The following is a 22320-nucleotide window of genomic DNA, read 5'->3' on the forward strand; positions in this document are numbered from 1 at the left end:
GGGGCTGGATGGGGTTTTGATGTCTCGATGCAACTTCCAAACAGCTAAGCCATTTTGTGTGTGTAAGCCACTGACTTAGGCTGACTGTAAGTTAGAGTTGGTAGTTTTAGGGAAAGAGTCTATTTGCTTATGCCAGTATGAGATTTTGGGAAAAGATTAAGTTTCCTTCACCATATAAAATAAGTGTAATCCATCAATCAGTTGGAAAGCCTACTAGATGTCAACTATAGTTCATGGCTAATTTATACAACAGCTAAAATAAAACAAACATTGCATGATATAGAAGCCTGTCACATGCTGTACAGATCTACATTGGTGACTGATTAATAGCTATGTTACTATAGAAGCCAGAGTGTTCTATGTGTGAAAGTAAACAAAGCATGCTTACAGATGAGCTTTTGGATAATTTTGTTAAGATCTCTGTCAACATTGAAGAGGAAATTAAATCCTTAAATCCAGTGTCAAACAACAGACCAACAGCTGAATGTTGTTACCATTTACAATGTTATCTATTTCTATTGTCACATAACTGATAAAGCTACAGAAGTAGAAGATCTGCTTTGAACGCAATTTATTTTTACCCAATCCAACCATAATGGTGGATGCATTTCTCCTGTTGCAGCAACTTATGAGTGATTGCTTGCTAGTGAATATTTACGTTTGTGATTCCAAACTTGGGAATATTTAAGCTGTGTGTGATTTATGAGCAAATCACAAAAGTGTAACAGATGCAGCCAGTTAATTTTAGTAACAACTTGATATATATATTCATTAAATATAGTGGGTAGACTATTTTAGTATCAGTGATACAGAGAAAAAATGACGCAGTGATTTGTTTCAGCACTTTTTTGGCACAAAGCCTCATGACTTTATGTAAAACTAAAACCTCCGCTTGACTTGTTGAATCTCCTGGTGATTTTGATAACATTTTATTCTGTGTGTAACTCTTACATTCCTGCCAGCTGCAAATATGTTACGACATATTTTTTTCTGTGCTAAATAAAGCTGGAGCCAGTAGTAAATCAACAGTTGCAAACATTAATAAACCGTGTTGCACGGCTTACTTAAACTTACTATCCTCCCCAACATTTGCTCTTTGAAATGGCAACTCACACAAATACATAAGCAATTAGGTGATGTGTAAAAATAATTGTGCCCACTCCTTTCCAGTGCTAATTTTGTGTTGTTCCCCTTTAGTAAATGTCAAAATCAGTATATCTGGCCCAAAGTTTTCAGTACTGGTATATTGTTACCATTAGGCTTTCAACTGGTAGTAAAAGAATAAATATACGTTGAAGTTTTCACAAGTTTTGTTTCTCTGTTTAAGATAACAATAAAAAAAGTCTGTAAAATGACCTCTAAAGCACCTTTTGAAACATTTTTTTAAAAAAAATTAATTACTAACAAAACTATCTTGTGAGTCTTTGTGAGATTCTGACATCCAAATAGGAAACCACTGTTTTAGAATGGAAAAAATGCACAAGAAAAAGTGGGGAAAAAACAACACCAGAACAACAGCAGGCAGAGAATCAGTCCAGTTCCTAACAACAGTGCAGCAACTGGAATCTAACAGCTGGAAACATTCAGCAGTGTCAAACTGAACAACTCTTGGTGTTATTCTGATGGTGTTTTAGTCAAATTGCTGTTGTCACACAATGAGTGTGTTTGTTTCCTGTGTACCAGTGTGTGGAGGGTGTCTTTCGGGTAAGATGAGGTTCTGGAAGTTGATGATGCAGATGGATTCAGCGCCGAGCCAGCGGTCAGACACTGCCTTGATGTAGTACTGGGAGGGAAGCGGCTCAAAGATGGGGATGGTGAAGACGACGTGCATGGGTTCTCCTGTTACCACCTGCAGCAAGAAAGAACTGACTTAATATGAGAGTCAAACTGTCTTAAGTTGTTTAAGGATGTTTCATTTGTTTCTGAAGATGCCTGTGTTCTGTGTCGAGTAAGAAAACGTACCTGTTTCTTCTGCAGAAGGAAGTACTCAGAGTGGTAGATGTGATCATTTATGGGATCCTCCACCCACAACCACCACGGCTCACCCACTGACCCATGGACCTGAACAAATAGTGTCAGATTTACAACACAGGAAATGGAATAAATGCTAAGAATGTTGAATGAAATATATGTTGTGTTGTCATATATCTTGACAACTCGGCATTTATATCCACCCTGGCAAATCACAAACCACATGTGGATAGTTTTAATGTAAGGTCGAGGTGCATTCAGAGGTATCTGGGACACATTTGTCCAAAGTGTCCTGTTGAAATCTTTGCATTGTCTGAAATGTTCAAAAATCTCACAAAGATGTGGCTAGAAACTTTTTTTACCGACCACTTTCACATTTTTTTCATCCATGAGGAAACAGAATACCACAGTTCAAAGGACCAGAACAAATAATAAATATAAGTGCCCTAGGATTCAATAATTGGCTGATGCAATGCAAGAGAGCCAATAAAAATAAGCAGAATGGTCCGAATAAGGCTAATGATGTTCATTTTGTCTTCTGTTAATGTAGCTATACTTTAGCAGGTAACATCTAAAAACTATACCTTGTCTGAACAAAAGAAAAAAGGAAAAGTATAATAAGTAGAATGGTCATGTTGAAATGAATTCATGTAGTGTTTTGGGTTAAATATGAGCTGCTTTGCATGTAAGGCAGGAACTTCAGATCTGATCCGATCCAAACTGGAGATGCTTTCTAATACCAGTTGTGAACAATCACACTTACAGCTGGACAATTGTGTTGGATATCTCAGGATGGATGTGAATGCAATACATGAACAGAGCCTGAGATTAATCCAATCCAATCCACTTTATTTATAAAGCACATTTAAACAACAAGAAAGTTTCCAAAGTGCTGCACACCATAAAAACAATAAAACAATTAAAATAAATACACTAAAAACAATAAATAAGTACATAAAAGCACAACAATTCTATAAATAAAACAATAAAATCAAAGCTCTTGATTAAGCTCAAGATGGCTTCAGTGAGGATTCCTATAAGTTCAAAAATGTGCAGTATATATACATTTCTTGTCTCTTCTTTCTTGCAGGATACATATAACTCAGTTGAGTATATTTATGAAAAGGAGATTATATTTTACTGTTACATTTTGTCATATTATTTATGTGATTCGAAATCAGGGCATGTTTGCTTCTTTCTTGGCATCACCTCTGAAGTAGTTATGCTGTCACCTGGAGCTAAAGACAGAGGTGGCAGAATGATGAGTTCATTGATTAAGTACTGACCTGTCTAGACAAGACAGGGTCTAATTTTAACCAAAACTTGAAAACTTGAGTGTGTGAGTCACAGAATAAATGTTGCTACATTCATGATAAATGGTGACCTTACGCTACACCGTCACATCCAGCAATAAGAGACACAGAAGCTGTTTTATCACAATAAGTTAAATAACAAAATGACAGAGGGTGTTGAACACTGTACAGATTGCAAAGCCTTCGGTGAGGACCTCTGATATTGTGATATTGGTACATATTAATTAAAATTAACTGAATATACAGTAAATTTTCATGTATTTTCTCTTCAAATGTCCAACTTCAAGTTATACTGAAATTCAATTAGAGTTCAGTATTCTTAGGTAACACCCATCATCTGTTAAAATAACAATTGATTAAAAAAATACATTAAATCAAAATGAAAATTGAAAAGTTGGGAGTTGCTAAAAATTCTGTATGCATCATTATGAGTCCGTGTGGTCTTCTTTCCTGGGTGCCATCAGGGGGGGTTATGTGTCGGTACATGTGTCCTGGCTCTGCAGCCGGATCAGGCCTAAGCCAGACAGTGTTCCATTACCGCTCTCCCATGATTGGAGCATGCATCGCTAATCGGACATAAACATTCATCTTCATATTCAGCCCTGCTACAATGAGCTTCCTGTTCCTCTCAGATTCCAGGACAAACTTTGGACTAAGCTTCCCATGATCCCCTCCGGCCTCTCTGTCCACTGAGGTGGGACACGCTGGCGAGGCCTGCGAGGCATTCTGGCTCGACTCTCAAGGACAGATGGAGATTCCATGGCCATAAAAATAGAAGCATCTTTGCAATACTAAGGTAGAAAGATCTGTTGTGAAAATGTGACCATAACTACACTGGCTGTTTCAGAAAGAAGTTTTTGGTGTCATGTGGAGGTTTTGATCGAAACACAGCAGGAGATGAAGGCAGATGCTACCTTTAAAAGCCCTTTCTGTAACTCTCAAGGAATGTTTTATCCAAAAGTGGCTGATATATTTTAGATTCCTCCTTTTGCAGAGAGCAGCAGCTACACTGACTACAGAGTGTCCACTGATATCATCAGTACTGAGCGAAACTAGTGTCAATATATAATACAGCTGCCACCAGCCATTAAGCATCAAGCTACTGTACAACTTCAGATTATTTGTCTACAAATATAAACAGGGGCTGAAACAATTTCTTGAGAAATTAAATAAGTCAGCTACTAAGAATCATCAATAATCATGTGATCAGGCCTAATGAGAATGATTCAAAGTATAAGTCAACTCAGATATATGGGCATACAGTATTTCTGCAAACGCTAATGGAGTTAAGGCTCGGCTAAAGATGCTTGATTCCTTTTACTTGTTTGATTTTGCTTTTAAGGAAATATATCAGACCGAACATCACACTGAGTAATATTATTGTATGTAACAAAAAAAATGTCATTATTGTGTAAAGGAAACTACTTAACCGTGCTTTTTTTAGGTGGTACACATTTTCCCTTCTGTATATTTATAAAAGTACATGTATTTCTAAGAGTAGGTAATTAACTGATGAAATAATTGATAGCTACAAAAATCAATAGTGTCTTCTCAAACAGTTCACCAACAGGCAGTGATTTCAGATGGAACTTAAGCTCTTTTACATTGTATCTATGTAGCATCACAACATTGTGTATATGGAAGTGACACTCAACACCTCATCTACCATCAGGTTATGTAAAATTGCTGCTCTCTGCTGTTGCTGCATCTGCTTAACTTAATTCTAGTCCTCTTGACCTACTCTGACCTCCTGAGTGGCAGGGCACCATGATGTTAAACCTAACTCTTACTACATGGCATCTTTATGTTTAGCATTACTCTTTTATAGAGGATACATGAGTGACACATCTGTGGCTCTGCACATAGAAACACTAAGGGCTGTTCCACCTGTAGCGTGTGTCTGGTGTTTTCAGATATGACACTGGTTGTGTGGTTTTCATTCTGTTTGTAGTCTGTAGCAGGACAATGGACACAATGCAGCACATCGATTCTATGAGCCTTTAAAACATTAACAGACACTTGAGGTGCATATGAGTGAACTGCAAACGGTTCATATTATGTACAGCTTCATAATAGTATAATACTCTAATTAGTGAAATAATCAGTGGTTTTATATAGATGTGATTATAGTGCATACAGTAATCAGATAGATAGATAGATAGATAGATAGATAGATAGATAGATAGATAGATAGATAGATAGATAGATAGATAGATAGATAGATAGATAGATAGATAGATAGATAGATAGATAGATAGATAGATAGATAGATAGATAGATAGATAGATAGATAGATAGATAGATATAGATAGACTTTCTTGGTCCCACACTAGGAAATTGTAGTGCAGCAGCAGCAGCATGACAGACAGCAAAAATAGAATATAAGCTCAACCTAGAATACAAGAGCAAACACACTATATATAATAAATTAGAAGTATAGAAAACAATAATGGTAGAAAAACAGTAATGTGCAACAATACACTGTAATGTGCAGAGTAAAACGGAATTGTTCAGTAATATGGACAGTAAAGTACATAGTGGAAATATGTTTATGACCAGGTTTGAACATCAGGCAGAGGTGAGTTTATTGTAGTGAATTTACTTATTTATTACTATAAAATATTGTTCAGAAGATGCATGTATAGGAAATTGTTTCTCTGCCAAGGTCAGAACAATTGCAACAAAAAGTTTGTGAACTCATTTGAATCTTTCCTTACTTTGTACAAATATGATCTAAAATGAGAGGCATGAAATTGAACAAAATCTGACTAAAATACCCCAATTGTTACACAAAATTCTGTCAAAATGATATGAAGTCAACATGTTTACCTGGTCATTCCAGCGAAAGTCAGGCGTGATAATGAGACGAACGCGTAGGACTGTGCGTGTGATTGGCTGAATGCTGGCTTCCATTGTGATGGAGGGGATCTGATGGACGCACTGTTTGACGGATAACCCCACATTGACATGGTGCAGCATGTGACCTGCAAAGCAAAACATGTGGCATTGACATATGGTCTGTGATAATCATGAGTACATCTAATGTTACTGGACTACATCTTAAATTACTGGCAGTATTCCAATACAAGCTTGAAACAGTCAAGAGGAAATAACACATGAAGGCTGCGTAAAGTGACAAATAGTTATTTGCACTATATTGATTTACATTTCTCTCACAATGATACCAACAAGTTTGAACTTGTTGAAATACAACAAAACCAACACCTTCAGCAGATTTTTCGCAATAAATAAAAAAAGCTTATCAGAAAAAGGTATTTAAGATTAACACAATAGTTGCATTTCTGCAGGGTTAACACTTTACACCATTATGAATGCAGCTGAAGACTTATTTTTATTTTCAGCCACATCTCATCGAACTTGCATATTATACATTTGCTGAAAAAAATGATTAGACCACCCCTTGTTTTCTTCAATTTCTTGTTCATTTTAATGCCTGGTACAATTGTTTGGACAAATATAATGATAACAACAAATACAGCTCATAAGAGTTTAATTTCAGAGCTGATATCTAGCCATTTTCCATGTTTTCTTGATAATAACCAAAATCACTGAAGCTTTTACATCAATATCTATGGCATTGTACTGTCAAAAACAGTGCTTTTAGGTATTCAATGTTTTCTTTTCTGTCTGTTTTAGTCACATGATACACACAGGAGTTGGTACTTGATTGCATAACCATTGTTTTTGATGACTTTTGATGGTCTAATAATTTTTTCCGCGACTGTATATTAGATGAAAGCACCAACACTTTTTGCTTATTACTTCTAGAATTTGCTATTTTTTAACAAACCCCAATATGGCACACTGCCTGGGTGTCATCTAACAGAATTTGACCATATAGTCTGCATGAATGGATATTTACTTCATGTTGGGCTCATTCTGTTGCTTTATTTTGACAATGATCTGAACAAATTTAAAAATCAGACTTAATGTAATGTCCTGTCAACAATGAAAATAGGACATTTTAGGGCAAAAACACTGATTTACTGTAATTACGTTTTTTAAGGATCTGTGGATATCTGTATGCATACACCAGTATAACTAATTTTGTGTCATTTATACCGATCTCATCCTTCCTCATTTCCTTGAGTTTGTCCACAGTGAGGTTCTTCTCCTCCAGGCGGTTCAGGACAATGTGGCTGAGGTTGGGGAACTGGCGGAGAGGGTGAGCGAAGCCCCACAGCCGTTTGTCTATCACTTTACAGAGGGTGAGCAGGCGGTAGGTCATGGCCGGCCACCGCTTCCTCAAGGCGATCTCGAACAAAGCCCTGACGATTCGAGCGGCATTCTGGAAAAGGCAGGGAAAGAAACTGTCAGAACTCAACATCAGCCTCAGTACCACACACATATATATATATATTTCTAGTGAGCTACTGTTCTCTGTGCCTAAGATGCTTTTAAGTGTAAACTTTAAAGGTGAGCCGAGATACATTCATAGTGCGGCAGAAGTTGCTTCAAACAGCTGGACGCTACATCATAATGATACTGGTGATCAATCATGCGTGATCAGGAGGGGCTCTGGCCGGGTTCAGATGCCCAAGTTGACCACAGCTGTGCACTGATGGATTGCTCATCTCAGTTGTGGAGTGGAGGTCAGGTGGCAGTGTGACTCGCTGATAGACTGCTCAAGTCTGGCCAGGCTGTGATTGATCTGGTCAGGTGTTAAAGTGATCTGTCTGCTGAGCTCTGAATGCTCTATGGTGGTAGAGAACTGAAAAGTGTTTGTGTTGCATTTGATAGCTGGGGGAGAGTAGACGAACTGAAAAGGACTGACAGACTCTTTTTTCACTCTCTTCTGCTGCTGCCCCCCCACCTGTGTTACTACGCTGCACAGCTGCTTAACACCAAAGTTGACTTCCAGCTGCTACTGGTATTGCTACCATTACTGTATCCAATTTCAAACTCTGCTAAAATAACTACCTTATCTATTTTCTCTAAATCTACCCTACCAGACAATGAAAGTCTTTTCATATTGGGCTTATCAACTACAACATAAATGTTGAAATACTGTTTTCTCTCTCTCTCTCTCTTTTTTTTTTTTTTTTTTCTTAGAAATCTTTTTATTAGACTTTTTGTACACACATACCAATATCTGAGATATATGTTTCCAGGTGTTCTAGTTGAAAGGTAATAGGAGCTGTCTTATACAATGTATCTTGAGAACAACAGTTTTAATCTAAGACAGAACAGCGTCTATGAATGAACCATAATTAATCCCTTCCCATCCACTATTAAGAGAAAAAGCAAAATAAAACAAAACACAAATAAATATGTATATATAAAAAACAAACAAACAGATGACCACTGCTGGATTTACAATGAAATAAATGTAATTAAATAAGTTATGAAAACAAATTAAAGGAATACAAGAAAAAAACAAACTAATATGCCATTACTTCTCTCTTTACTTTTCACTTTTAATCCAAAATAAAAACCTTGAGCATATTTCACAGTTCCAGAAATCCAACAGCTACTCCTCAGACACACTGACTATTGTTGTCCATGACAATATCATAGCTGTGCAAAATATTTGTTCACACAATTCAGTAAGTACATTACTTATATTGTCATTATTTGGTTTGGTTTAAAAACAAAATTGATGAAAAATAAAGTGCGCAAGAGACTATGAACAAACGCCAACATTTCACCAAGTGTAGTTAATATAACAGTAGCTTCAGAACGGCAACATACAATTATGGAGAGGCATGAGATGCACTATACTTTGTGTTGATAGGGATTTACTAATAAATAATACCTGTCCACATATTGCTTGATATGTTAAAAAAAGAGGGAAAAAAAGAAAAGGGAAACACAGGAACAAATGTAATAGAGGTGACAAAATCACTACAACTGAAATGCAGGTGTGTCTATACAGGAGTGTTAGATGTGAGAACAATGTTGCATCTTAATCACACTTAATTTAACAAAGGACAAACATATATTCTGCTGAAAAAAGAGGATACATAAAATATAAGAAGAATGTAAATGTTAATAAAGATATTCCCAAATATAAAAATTGCTTGTATTCTTCCAAAAATGGATGAACAAATCAATTTCATCAATAAATACTTGAGTCAAGATGTTATAATCGCTACACATGCCACTGAAGGCTCTCCAGCAGAAACGCATCTGATGTGAGCCCTATTAACACAGAGAATAAATCTACCCAAACTATTGCAAATCTTCAGCCACATGGAGCCAATTACTGTGAGAAACTTAGCAGAGATGGATGATGTGAGCAAAAAGAGTAAGGAAACAAGAATATTACTGTGAGAATATATATAGTAAGCAAAGATTACTTGTGCACAGATTTATTCCAAGATATAAAAATGGTTTTAATTTCTCTAATGGTCGACATGATAAATCAAGAGCACCTTTTCTTAGGTATATCTTCTCATGGGACACAGACCTCTTTATTATTTCACTACTAACCTTAATATCTGTGAGGAACACTGGCTTTAAATAGGCGGAGCACTTTAAATTAAAAACAGTAATTCATATACGTGCACTGAGACTTTTGTTCTCTGACATTTACCCAAACTTTAACTGTGTGTGTAGTGTATAAAAGAAGCTGCACAAAACACTATGTTGATTGGTTAGATTATTGATCATTATTGCTGAAAACCATATGGGAAAAGGAGAATCCCCTGTGTACCGTATCAGCACAGAGGCTGATTAAAATGAGACTAAAGCAAATTTTTTCATTACTGTACAAGGGCCATTTATCACAACTCAGCACAATCTGGCTCAGCGCAGCAGTCTGTCAGTGACGAGGTGTTGAGGTGAATTTCTAATAGAGCTACAGGCTGGTTCTGCTTTTAGTCTTTATGTTGAGACAGATTAACTACCTCCTTAATCTAGATATTCACTAAAGCTACACTAAGACTGATAATAATCTCATTTGACACATGGACAGAAAACAGGTTTATTTGCAGTCAGTTCATCGAGGTATTTTAAGGAGGGGTTGTGTGATATGATGCTATACTATAATGTGTGTGAACAGAAAACATACATATTAGTGTTTTTATTGTTGTGTTGCAAATCACACTCCAACAATATTTTTCATCATTAATCCACACGGCACTGATGATGACTGGAAACCTCCATGACAGCAACGTAAGCAGACACGGAAAAGAATGAATCTGACTCTGAAGGGAATAATTCTGAACAAGAGACGGTCTAAAAAGACAAAACAAATACTTCTGTGCCATGAATTGTACTTTGCAAATCATGCTACAGATCAAACCCACCAACCACTTTTACCACTTACACATGAAGTGCTTTATATTTGCCATTTTATGATTTTATAGATAAATATTTTAGATTTCGCGACATGCTTAATTGAAATGAGTACCTTTTATTTGTCTACTAGTATGTAATAAGAAATGCATATGGTACTGTGCAAAAGTCCCTGGCCAACATTAGCTTTGCTGGGTTACTTAAATTATAACAATCTCACATATGAACGTCTTAGTCTCTGTATTAAGATCTAATCTGGATGTATGCAAAGTCTGTATATCAGTAAAAACAAAACTACCATGGAAAAAACAGCTTCTATAAACCAAAGCGGTCATATTTAGAGTGACCTCACTTTGCACTTAACATGTCTTTAATCCTTTTGTTCAGCCAATATGAGATTTATTGTATTCATTTTCTGATGTTTTATCCCAGGTTTCATTCGGCACATGGCATTTATGCTCATTTCAACCCTGCAATAACAACAACATTAAAGGTTACCTGAGACTTTTGCACAGTACTGTACTTATTCAATGAGTTTGCAGAACATATGTTATTATTAACCCGCTCCCGAAGAGGAGGCAAGGGGTATTCTTTTTGGTTTGGTTTGTTTGTTAACACTCTAGCAGCAAAACTACTGGTTGAATTCATACCAAATTGGGTATATACATTGCCAGTGACCTGAAACAGATGTGGTTACATTTTGGGAAAAGTAGGTAAAAGTTCAAATTTTTTATGAATTTTTTTTCTATCTTTTTTCGTCTCCCATTTACTTATAATGGGAGAAATTTCACATGTCTATAAAAACATCTATTTTACTTCAATTTACTTCAAACTTGGCACATATATAGAGGCAATTGATATGCTGACATCAGCACATGCATAGACATGATGACATCAGTTGGATTAAAGCCAAAATTAGCTAGAATATGTGCAAGGGGCAGGGTTTGTTGTGCCTGGCACCACTTATCTGGATATGGAGATGCTCAGGATGTTTCATCATCACTCTAAGTGTGTTAAGGCTATATGAGTGTGTTGTGTATTTCTTTACCTGTGCCACGTAGGACAGGTCTGAGATGAGGGAGAAGCTGTCGACCTCTCCTCGGCCGATGTACGTCTGCAGTAGGATGTTGACTTTGCCGTAGCTGTTCTCCACGCCGCCTGCAGCCGGCAGCTCGCAGTTACACAGCAGCTGCTCCAGCTCCTCCATCTCCTCCTCACGAACCTGCAAACACACATGACCGATATTATCACGATAAGGTTTCATTTTGTGCGCACTTGTGTACGACAAACACAAGTCATCGAAGCTCATGTAGCCGCTCGAACATGACTTCTCACCTTGAGCTGGTCAAACTCTTCTGCTTTGGACACGATACTTAAAATGTCCGCTTCAGTTCGTTGTGAGTTGAAAAGTTCATTGAAGGTCTTGACAGAAGAAGAGAACAGAAATATAGAGAAAAAGGAGGTCAATATAATATCAGATACAGCGATACATACACACAAACAGAAAAAAGTTAACTGAAACTAGTTTGTTGCAGCTGGTAAGAATAATGATACAAGTTTAACTTTCTTTTAATTGAATTCTTCTGACATTTATCGGTGTTTATCTCTTTCAACTGTTTTCTGCCATTTACTTATTTTCTATTTTTACTTCTAATCCATATTTTCTTGATCAGTTATGATTCAATTTGTCTTTCTCATGTTTGTAATCTTCAGCTGTATGACACATGGGGGGAAGACAGAACTTTAAATAGTCTAACTGGTTCTAATTTGATCAATTTAATGCATAGTACATAAAATGTATTGCAAAATCACATTTATTCATCCATCTGGGAGATTAACAAGTAAAGAAGAGCATTAAAGACACAATTTAGTTGGTGGTTTAATGTGCATAATCTCAGGAAGAAATAATTTGTTTTTGTTTTCATTTTCATTGTATTGTGTCCTTTGCTATTTATTTATTTACACATGCATATATAACCACATCCTACCGGCAAATGTTATTGTTTTACTGGAACTAACATTAAAACATCTGGTTCTGATGTTGCTTGATGGTTAAAAAATCTAAAAATTAAAGGGTTATAAAATTTGCAATAGTTATAAATTGTGCATGTTGTTTTGCCATAAGCCTTTAGGAATGCGCCTCAATACTGTTCATTGTTCCTTTGTTAATACTTTTTCTTACACTAATACAAATTGCATCATGTTTATTTTCAGATTCAGACAATTTTGCACAAAGAGAAAATTTTCCATATAGTTATGACCAGTGTCACTGGTGTCTCGTACAATGGTGCTGACAGACACTGACACGTAAAATTTATTCATTCATTCTTTTATTTATTCACATATCTATTAAAAACAATAAAGACAATAAAGATAAACAATAGTGTCTGTCTTTACTAGGGTTGTTGAATCATTTGCGGGCCTGTTCCTCAAGTTAAATCTGTCAAAAATCACATAAACTAATTTTGTTTAAATAAAGTCGTTATATCTTGAGATGGCCTTTGTTCAGGTTATTAAAGGGTCATGAAACAACATTTTCCTTGTGAGATTCTTATGTTGTCCTTAAACTATGTACTGTGAGATTTTCTAGCTGATCGTATAGTTTCATTTCACCTGTATAAAAACAGGTCTGTGACACTGACAGAAATGTCACTTTTTATAACTTTTTCCACATTTTAAGGTTTAATTCATGCTCATAAGGCTCTGGATGTTCAAATAATCAGTTATGTCATTTGCTCTGTGTAATTTCTGTTTACAAACATAATTTGTGTAGACACACTTCTCTATTCACTGCAAACAAATGAGGTGACGGTGACAAGCAATTAAACAATACACCTTCTTAATGAGGCGCATGTGTATCATTAAACTATTAGTCACACTGTAATAATTAATCGTCACCTATAGCTTCATGCATATAATAAAACTGTTCTATTCAAGTTTCCTATAACTGCATTACATTAAAGTACATATTATGGTCTGTGGAGAGTTTTAATGTGATTAATTACATGATGACTACATTTTTAATGGAGCCTTCTACTGTACAATAATATATATCTGAAAATCTCTTTTTTACATCCTGTTACATGTTTTAAAATCTTTTTGTTGCTCTTTCATCATTTCCATCTTGTTACAACTTTTATGTTTTTTTGTGCCTTGTTGCATCTTATGTTATTTTCCTCTTACGTTGTGTTGCATCCTTTGTTATTCTCGCCTTGTCACATATCTTACCCCTCTTCTGCATTTCACACAGGACAACACAACTGTTCAACAGAGCAGTCATTAGGAAAGGCAGCTCTACAGTGTTGTATGAGATGTAGGGGTGAGTATACCTCTATTGTGTTGTATCTGATGTAGAAGTGGCTGGCGGTCCTGCCCAGGTCAGTGGAGGCGAAGTAACCTGTTCGCTCCTCGAAGCGGATCATTCTAGCCTTATCCAGCTTCCTACCTGACTCTAACACCAGCTCCTTCCTGTACAACTCCAAGCCAGGATCCATCTGGAATATATCAAATACTTTCTTTGGCAAAAGCACTTACATTCAGATCGGAAATGGCATATTTTCCTAGGAACTATAAACATTCTGTGACACTTCTGTGCTCATTACCATTCATTCTATTACAGACAGACTGATTATTCAGTTGGAGGAGTAACAAATTATTAGTATAAGCAGAACTTGGCTGTGATAGTGGCTAAGGGGGTGGGAGTCTTCTAACACTGTTGGAAACTACTGTTAATACATTGGCCTTTTAAAACCATTATCAGTCGTCTTCTACTTTCTGCATGAAGATAACAACTATAATAAGCGTGTGAGCAGTGCAACACTGAATGCTAAAACCTTTCAGTCTTTTCAACAGCAGATGGAAAATATTAAGAACAATCAGCTGAACAATGGATAGTCAGTTATAGATGAGTAAGGAGTGTGAAGGAACAGATGCTACTGAACTGTTATATTAAAGTATGTGAACCACTACCACACTCAAAAACTGAAAATATGAGGAATAGAGGATTAAATGAGAGAACAGTTTGGATTATCCACCTGGTATGCCTTGTGGTTGATGCCATAAGCCAGTGGGTTGGCCCTCATGCGGACATAAAGGTATGTATAACTGAGCCACTTGACAGCCTCCTCCACATTGGTAACTGTCCCCAGAGCAATCTGAACACAAGCACAGAGAAGAGACAACACATTTAGACACAATCACTGACATCACTGGTCTCTGTCACCATCTAGTGGACACATTAGGGAGGTGCAGTCTAAAAATGTGCATTATCGCTATACCATCCGACCATCAAAACAGTGTAACCTGCCACGAGAAAGAAGTGAGTAATGAAGCAGAGATTCAGCAGTAGACTTAAGATGTTATGTGCAAAACTACAACTAATACAATGTAAATACAAGTCAAGTATTTTAATGTTTGTTTTTCTAACAAGAAGCATTTATTTAAAAAAAAGCAGTGTGTTTTTAAGTGTTTATATTAAGTAATTGGCAACTCTGCTCAAGTCTTAATGAATGTATGGCACCCCGTGCACTTACTTTTTAATTGATAGTCAAATGTGTCAATAGATTTCTCTCTATTTCATTTGTAGATCAAATATGCTCATAGAAGACAAATACACACTATAAAATGCAAACTGGTCTGTGCAAAGGTGTAGCGCTATTTGTTTAAATACCAGAGACGACCTTTAAGTCAGCTCACAGTTAAACTCTGATATTTTAAAGCATATGTAACCACTGTCCCTACATTGGCAAATTCACAGGAATAAGTGACCACATGATCAAATGTTAAGTGGACTTCATCATCATGTGAGAATATTACACAGCAACATTATACACCTGATGTTCTCCCTTATATTTTTTCCAAAAATGTTGAGATGTTATATTCATGTGCTAGCTGTGTTCCAGCATAATCTATTCTCTGGGGACCAGGGCCACTCTTGGGACCAAGAACGCCTACACTATTTTACATTGCTAATGGCAGTGTGCGCCAAAAAACTGATTTTATTGCCCAATTTTATATACGCCTACTGCTGGAACAATCCATCATCATGCACAAATTCATATCTTTTATATCTGTGGTAATAATAAAGGTATGTCTTTGTGAGAATTTAGAGCTTATTATGGATACCAGTATTGTAAAAGAAGGGTTTGCAGCTTGGACATGACATGTATTTGACTACAGGTGATATTACAGGGTTTTTTTTTTGTTTGTTTGTATGTGTTTAATATGTGTAATGTCCCTGTTCAGGCCACTGTTTGAAAACTAATCAACATTATTTAAAGGTCAGTTATACAGAAAAGACCATTTGCTATAATCATTACCTATTCTGTGCCTGTAATTATAACCATCTGTGTCCTGTCTATCACTCTGAATATCTTTTAAAGCTGGACTACAGTGAGTTTTGCTGGCATGACTTCCTTCAGCTTTTAAGGTGGAATGTTTTCTCATCTGTAACTTGAGGTGTACCTTAACCTAAACCTTTACTTTTATAAGCTCTCTTACATGATATACGCTTGAGGGATGATGGGATGTGCTTAAATCTACATCAATTTAGAACCAGAATATGCAAATTTGAGAATATTCTATTCCTCAGTTGGAGAAAAAAAGTGGAAGATCATTACTCTGTTGCACTCCTGCAGCACTACACCTGCACTGGGACATTTTGTTACTCGAGCAGGTCTAAAATATACTGGTATCTTATGTAATTAAGTGTCCTCCATCTTTACAGAAGATGATGAAACTTTATGAAATAAGCACTTAGTTGAATAAGTCAACCAAGATTTACAGAAGTTCCTGTCTCTCCCTGATGCAGTGGAAGTTTAAGTGTACACTAGAAATAGACTTCGCATCAGACTCTTGGCTGAACACAGAATTCTCTAGGAGGCTCGTGGAGACTGACCTCAGCGTTGAGGTTGTCGGCCAGACTGTCCAAGAACTGGCTCTCGATGGGATTCTGCTGTGTGAGCAGGGTCAGGTAATGGCTCAGTTTGTCGTGGGTGGTGATGATGGTGCCCTCTCCGTACTTGTCAAACTGGGGTCGACCAGCACGTCCGAAAATCTGCATGACGTCCAGGATGCCCAGATCCACCAGGGCACCACGCTTGGCGTCATAGATCTGAGTACCCTGTTAATCCATAAGAGGAAGAGCTGGAAAGTTTGCAAGTTCAAAAGTTTCTGTAATGATCTAATTATGTAAACGTTGCTTGGCGCTGTGGTACGGCAGTGTCTGCTGGAAGAAAAGCCACAGACAGGTTGCATAAAGCCACCAGAAAAAGACTAAAAAGATGGAGTTGATTAATATTAATGGCTTGTGTGGGCTGTCTCTACCACCAATCTTTGCAGCTGATAACATGAACCTCTTCACATTCCAAAAGGAAAATTATCTGTCACACAAACTAACATTTAACACAAGCCTCTGGGCTTGTAATGTTTCAAAAATGTGGAACAATAAGCCTGGTGAAACTTTCTAATGGGGAAAAAACTATCTGGAGCAGTAGTTCCTTTAGAAATACATCTTACAAATGTCTGTAAATTTGTGGAATACTTCTATAATCTGCCTGTGGAGGCTTACTGAAAAATATCTGCAATGCTATGGGACTTTTAAGTGAGTATATCAGATTTTATCCTGCAAGTTCTGTGAAATACTCAGCCACATACTATCTAATCCAGGGGTGTAAAACTCATTTTAGTTCAGGGGCCACGTACAGCCCAATTTGATCTCAAACAGGCCAGACCAGTGAAAATATCCTATAAATAATGACAACTACAGTGTTTTCTCCTTGTTTCAGTGCAAAAAAGTAAAATTAAATAATGAAAATATTTACACAATAGATTTTGACAAAACATGTGAATGACCTGAAAAACCTGAAATTTCTTGTAATTTTAACAGTAATATGCCTCAACTTCTCATTTAAATATATGCATTACAGATTATTCAGGATCTACAAAGGCATAAAACATTTTGTTACAGGGATAATATTGTTAAAATTTTGGAGTTTGTAGCTGTCATTATTCATAGGTTATTATGCTATGGTCTGACCCACTTGAGATCGAATTAAGCTGTATGTGAAAAATTACTTTGTCACTGTTGACCGTCAGCGTTGTCAGTGTAATTTTTGCACTTTGCAATTTCATCCCATGGGCCAGATTGGAACCTTTGGTGAGCTGGTTTTGACACATGGGCCTGATGTTAAACACCCCTGATCTAATCCAAAACTGACAGAAAATAAAGACTTTTTTTACGACAATAAGCAACACAGAATGAGTTTAAGAGAAGACGTAAATCAAGAAGAAAGTATTTTACATGACTTTTCATGCTTGTTTAGTATGCAAAAATCGCAAGAAATGAACAAAGAAAGACAGAAAACAGAGCGATGCTGACCTTGATGATAACTGCATGGGCCGGCAGGTTCACCCCCCAGGCCAGTGTTGCAGTACAGACCAGCACCTTGAGGTGACCTTTGGAAAACATGGTCTCCATCAGGTTGCGGTCAGAGCGCAGCATGCCAGCATGGTGGATCCCAAAACCTTCAGGAAACATCTCCTTCATCTGTTTGTTTCTGGAGCGTTGGATCTGAAAGAGGAGTCGGAAACGTGACTGGTGTTATGCGAGGGAAAGCAAAAGGTGATGGGTTATGTGTTTGACAGCTGCGAAACCACAGGAAGTGACAAACAATTGAACCTGGGTTATTACTGTTACTCCCAAAGTAACAGTACCATATCTGCAATAGCTTAGACTAACACACATTCTAATACAAGAAGACAACAACAAATGGGCCAAAAATGACAGCTCAATCAGCAGTCCTCTGACACCGCCGCCAGCCTCACAAAGCACCACCTATCACTGGGCTGTTGAGGTGGACTGTAATAATCTGTGGAGGTGGTCTGTGGCTGTGCTGACTCATTGTGTGTGTGCAGCATCGACACCACACACACAAAGTCAGATTGAGATGTGTGCTGGTGACTGACAGCAGGGCCGTGACCTGGCCGGGCTGGAGGGGAGTCCTCATCACAGGGCTTTATCTCTCTCTCTGAGCATCTAAATGGAGGTCAGCGCCCAGCAGGCCTCTGCACCGCAAAGAGAAAGCCCATTACTGCCAGCAGCTGTCTGCCTCACACACACACACAGCCCGACTGTCTGTGTTACAGTCAACATCTGGATTTGTATGCAAACCTCGTGGAATAAAGGTGGAGGAGTAAGGAGGAGGATGGGGACTGCTGCAACCAGCTGTCAAACAAGCGCAATAAGAAGACGCATGGATTTATTTATCAAGAGAAACAGGTTTACTTATTGTGAAAAATGTATAAGTCAAGATCATCCTTTTTAAGAAATTGTTTGCATTAGAGAGACTGCAATAACCACATTACTTCATAAATAAGAAATGACACACCTCTCTCTTGGAAACCATTTAAATGTTTAATATTTTCAACTCTGTCTTAATATCCACGTCTGTAAGGAGTTAAAGGAAGGAACTACAGTTTTAGTGGATATGATGATCTGTCTGTTAATATCGTGATGCCATTTTCTTGACAATATGATACCAATATACTACTTCCTGCAGTGCCGCGGTATCCAAATAATACTTCAGAGAATGCAGTAACATAGTCTGTTCTAACAGTTTTCACTTCTATACAGACAAAGGGTTTGCAAATCATCAAGAGTAGGAATCAACTTTGAAAGCCTAAACTGAACAACTATGTCATTTTCAGAGTTAGAATTACTTCAGGAAACAAGGAAAAGTTAACCTGCAGTTTTTCCTAACCCCAATCTAACCTTTGTTTCACAATTACGTAACTTAAGAGATACCTGAATAAGTGAAAGACCAAATTGTTGTGGTGTTTTAGCAGACTTTGAGCACTTTTTTTTTTTTGCCTGCTTAGCCTCTTTCTTAACAATGTTATGATGACTTCACTGTTACACTTGAGGCTCGTAATGCAATAAATAACTGGGAACATAATGGACAGCGGACAGCTTACATTACATCCTCTTCATCTCCACAAGTACCATCAGTCCTGCCAATGTGTAAGCCACTCTTGAATCATTATTTATTCTCAAAATTAGTCTCCATTGTGTTGTTTTCCCTCTTGATCCATTAGACATTTCTATCTTGTACAAACAGTACAAATTTAGATTCTTTACCAGCCTCTATTTCATTCGCTGTAAATCATTATTGTGGAAGCATGTTTGTCATGCCTCCGTTTGCGGTCCCATGCTAATGCTGTGATTTATTCAGATGACAGTCTCATAGAAATGATGCAACACAACAAAAAGCATTCATATTGTGGTACCTGAAGCCATTTAGATCTGAAAGACAGGCCAAACTCAGGGGCTGGTGGGAGTCCTCAGGTTGCGCTATTGAGATCCATGTGAGCTGGGGAAGGTGGATAATTGAAATGCTACAGCTGAGGCTTTTCTTTGAGGTGTCAGAGTGTGTTACAGCCATGCTTCCAGCCTCTAATCTAAGGTGAGTTAGCGCTGATGTCTGCTGTGCCATGGCAGTATTTGAGATGGCAGTGACCTAAGCTCCTGATCAGGTCCCATTAGGCCCTGCCGCTCTCTGCTGCACCCACTGCAGAGCTCACGCCGTCCGCAGACAGCCAACTGCCAGCTCCACTCACCGTCTATCATGGTTGTAACAACGCAGAGAACATCAGCTAACACCAGAGCTCAAATCACCGATTCAAAAGGCTGTCAGACCTTTGCGGAGGACCACAAAATAGAGCTAGGTGTAACTAACAGGTTTTACATTTTAGACTATTTAATTTCGGAACTCAGAAATTCCAGAACCTTTTGGAAACCGTGTGCAGGACACAGGCAAGAAGTGCAGAGGCACTGGTTTTTATGTACAGGGCGTCACAACTTCAAAGCTGAGATATAAATGCGAGTGTGAAACCGTGCTAAAACTGTGACAATTGCGACCTGCACTGCGCATCACTGTCACACCACATTGTTGGTTGTCAGCGCAAAAATACATACCCAGTTACTGAGTGGAGATTCTCAGTTTTTCAGGTCATCTAGGCATTCTAAACTGTTCTGGCTGACTGATGGGGTGCTACAAGTATTTATTTTTTTACTAAAATAGTCCCTGGAACTCAAAAGTAAGAAAGCCTCTGGGAGGTGAAATATTTTCAAGGATTTCCAGTGAGATCACTCCTGAGATTGATGTTTTGTTACTTAATGGGTCTTAAAAGTACCCCTTGCTTGAGCTGTTCACTCCATGTTAAGTCTAAAGTGTTTACTGAGAGGAAGAAAAAAAAAAAAAAAAACTTAATGGGGATTTATGAAAGGGAAGTTCACATCTAGTAGCAAGTTAGGAGGAAGTTACTAAGCTCTATAAAATGTTTGAAGACCTCTGTGTTTTTTAACATAAACAAATCCACACTATTTCTGAGCTCTGTTAACTTTGCTGAAAGAACAATGCAGACGTTGTCTACAAAATAGCAGAAAGGATTGTCTTGTATAATATTTCTAATCAAGGTCAAGAGCAAGGTTCACTTTATTGTTATTACATGTCATTACACATGAAATGAAATCAGCACTCTAGACCAGCAATGTACATGGTAAAAATCCTATATTAAAATAACAACAGTAAAACCAGATAACAGTAAGACCTAATAATAAATACTGAATAAATAATGCTTAAATACTGCAACACACATATGATATACAGAGACGGGCGAAAAAACGGTCCCCACCTGACTTTAACTACAGAAATAATGAAGTGCCTTCTGGTGGACAATTACTACAGAGATTATTATGTTTTAACTGCAACAAGATTTATTGTATTGAACCCTAATTGATGCAGTGAGTAGCTTCATATTTCTGAAACAATAAAACCTGGACTGTGTTACAATGGGAAAATGTCATGTGGTCTGATGATCCCAGACTCACCCTGTTCCAGAGTGATGGTCCGTCAACGTGAGAATAGAAGTGGATGAAGCGATCACCCATCATGCTTAATGCCTACAGTATAAGCCTGTGGGGGCAGTGTTATGACGTTGGGTTGCTTCAGTTGTTCAGGTCTGGGTTCAGCAACGCTATGTGCTCATAAGATGAAAGAAACAAATGTTGAGACTGCATGAACTCACGGAAATTATGTCAAGGTGAATGTATGCTGTAATCAAAGCTATAAAGGCGGTCCAACTAAATATAAGAGAGGGAATGATTTTATTGCCCAGTCTTTTGGCTAGGCTGTGTATATCCAGCTACTTTGTTCGGCTTAAGCAGGGTGACTGGTTTGTTGATTTCATTTATTGGCCCTTGACAGTCATAATGCTTGGTACTCAGTGAGACTGGCTGTTAATGCTCAATAGAAAAGGGAGAGTGGGTGTATGAGCTGGCACTCTCACCCACTTTTCCTCCACTTTTCCATCACCATCACTTCTCCATCAGCGTCGGCCTCTTAATATCACATTTTATTTTAGTTCAATCTAAAGGGATATGGACTAAGCCTTATGCAAATTACCTTCAGGAGTGAAAAATTTCAGAATTTAGTGGGTTATTGACTAATACAATATTAAAATGAACTCAGCCACAGTTCATCTGATTTGTATGCATTGCCGCATCATATGGCCTCAGCACTAAAACATGTTTTATTTTGAGCTAAACATAAGATACTGCAATATATGAAGAGGAGAAGCCAAGTTTTCAATTGTAATCATTGCTCCTTCCAACAAATGGAAGCCTGACATACTGTTGACTTTACATACTGTTTAACAACATAAACTTAGGTCAATACAAAAATCAAGAGTAGAATTAAATGCAAAAATAGCATAGAGG

The 22320-nt window shown here is 37.5% G+C and overlaps 1 protein-coding gene across 3 annotated transcripts in view; it reads right to left on the reverse strand.

Annotated features, from left to right (window-relative positions):
• Positions 1-22320, reverse strand: part of ascc3 (activating signal cointegrator 1 complex subunit 3) — a 164303-nt gene that overhangs the window by 40247 nt on the left and 101736 nt on the right. For all 3 annotated transcript variants that reach the window (XM_030158291.1, XM_030158289.1, XM_030158290.1), the window contains 10 exons: positions 17923-18114; positions 16441-16665; positions 14579-14698; positions 13874-14038; positions 11880-11966; positions 11593-11766; positions 7368-7593; positions 6114-6268; positions 1963-2061; positions 1681-1849 (listed from right to left, as the gene is read on the reverse strand). In XM_030158291.1, coding sequence (XP_030014151.1) covers positions 1681-1849; positions 1963-2061; positions 6114-6268; positions 7368-7593; positions 11593-11766; positions 11880-11966; positions 13874-14038; positions 14579-14698; positions 16441-16665; positions 17923-18114 — 1612 coding nt within the window. The remainder of the gene's footprint in view (positions 1-1680; positions 1850-1962; positions 2062-6113; positions 6269-7367; positions 7594-11592; positions 11767-11879; positions 11967-13873; positions 14039-14578; positions 14699-16440; positions 16666-17922; positions 18115-22320) is intronic.

Source organism: Sphaeramia orbicularis, chromosome 16, assembly GCF_902148855.1.
Source record: "Sphaeramia orbicularis chromosome 16, fSphaOr1.1, whole genome shotgun sequence".
NCBI classification, from domain to species: Eukaryota; Metazoa; Chordata; class Actinopteri; order Kurtiformes; family Apogonidae; genus Sphaeramia; species Sphaeramia orbicularis.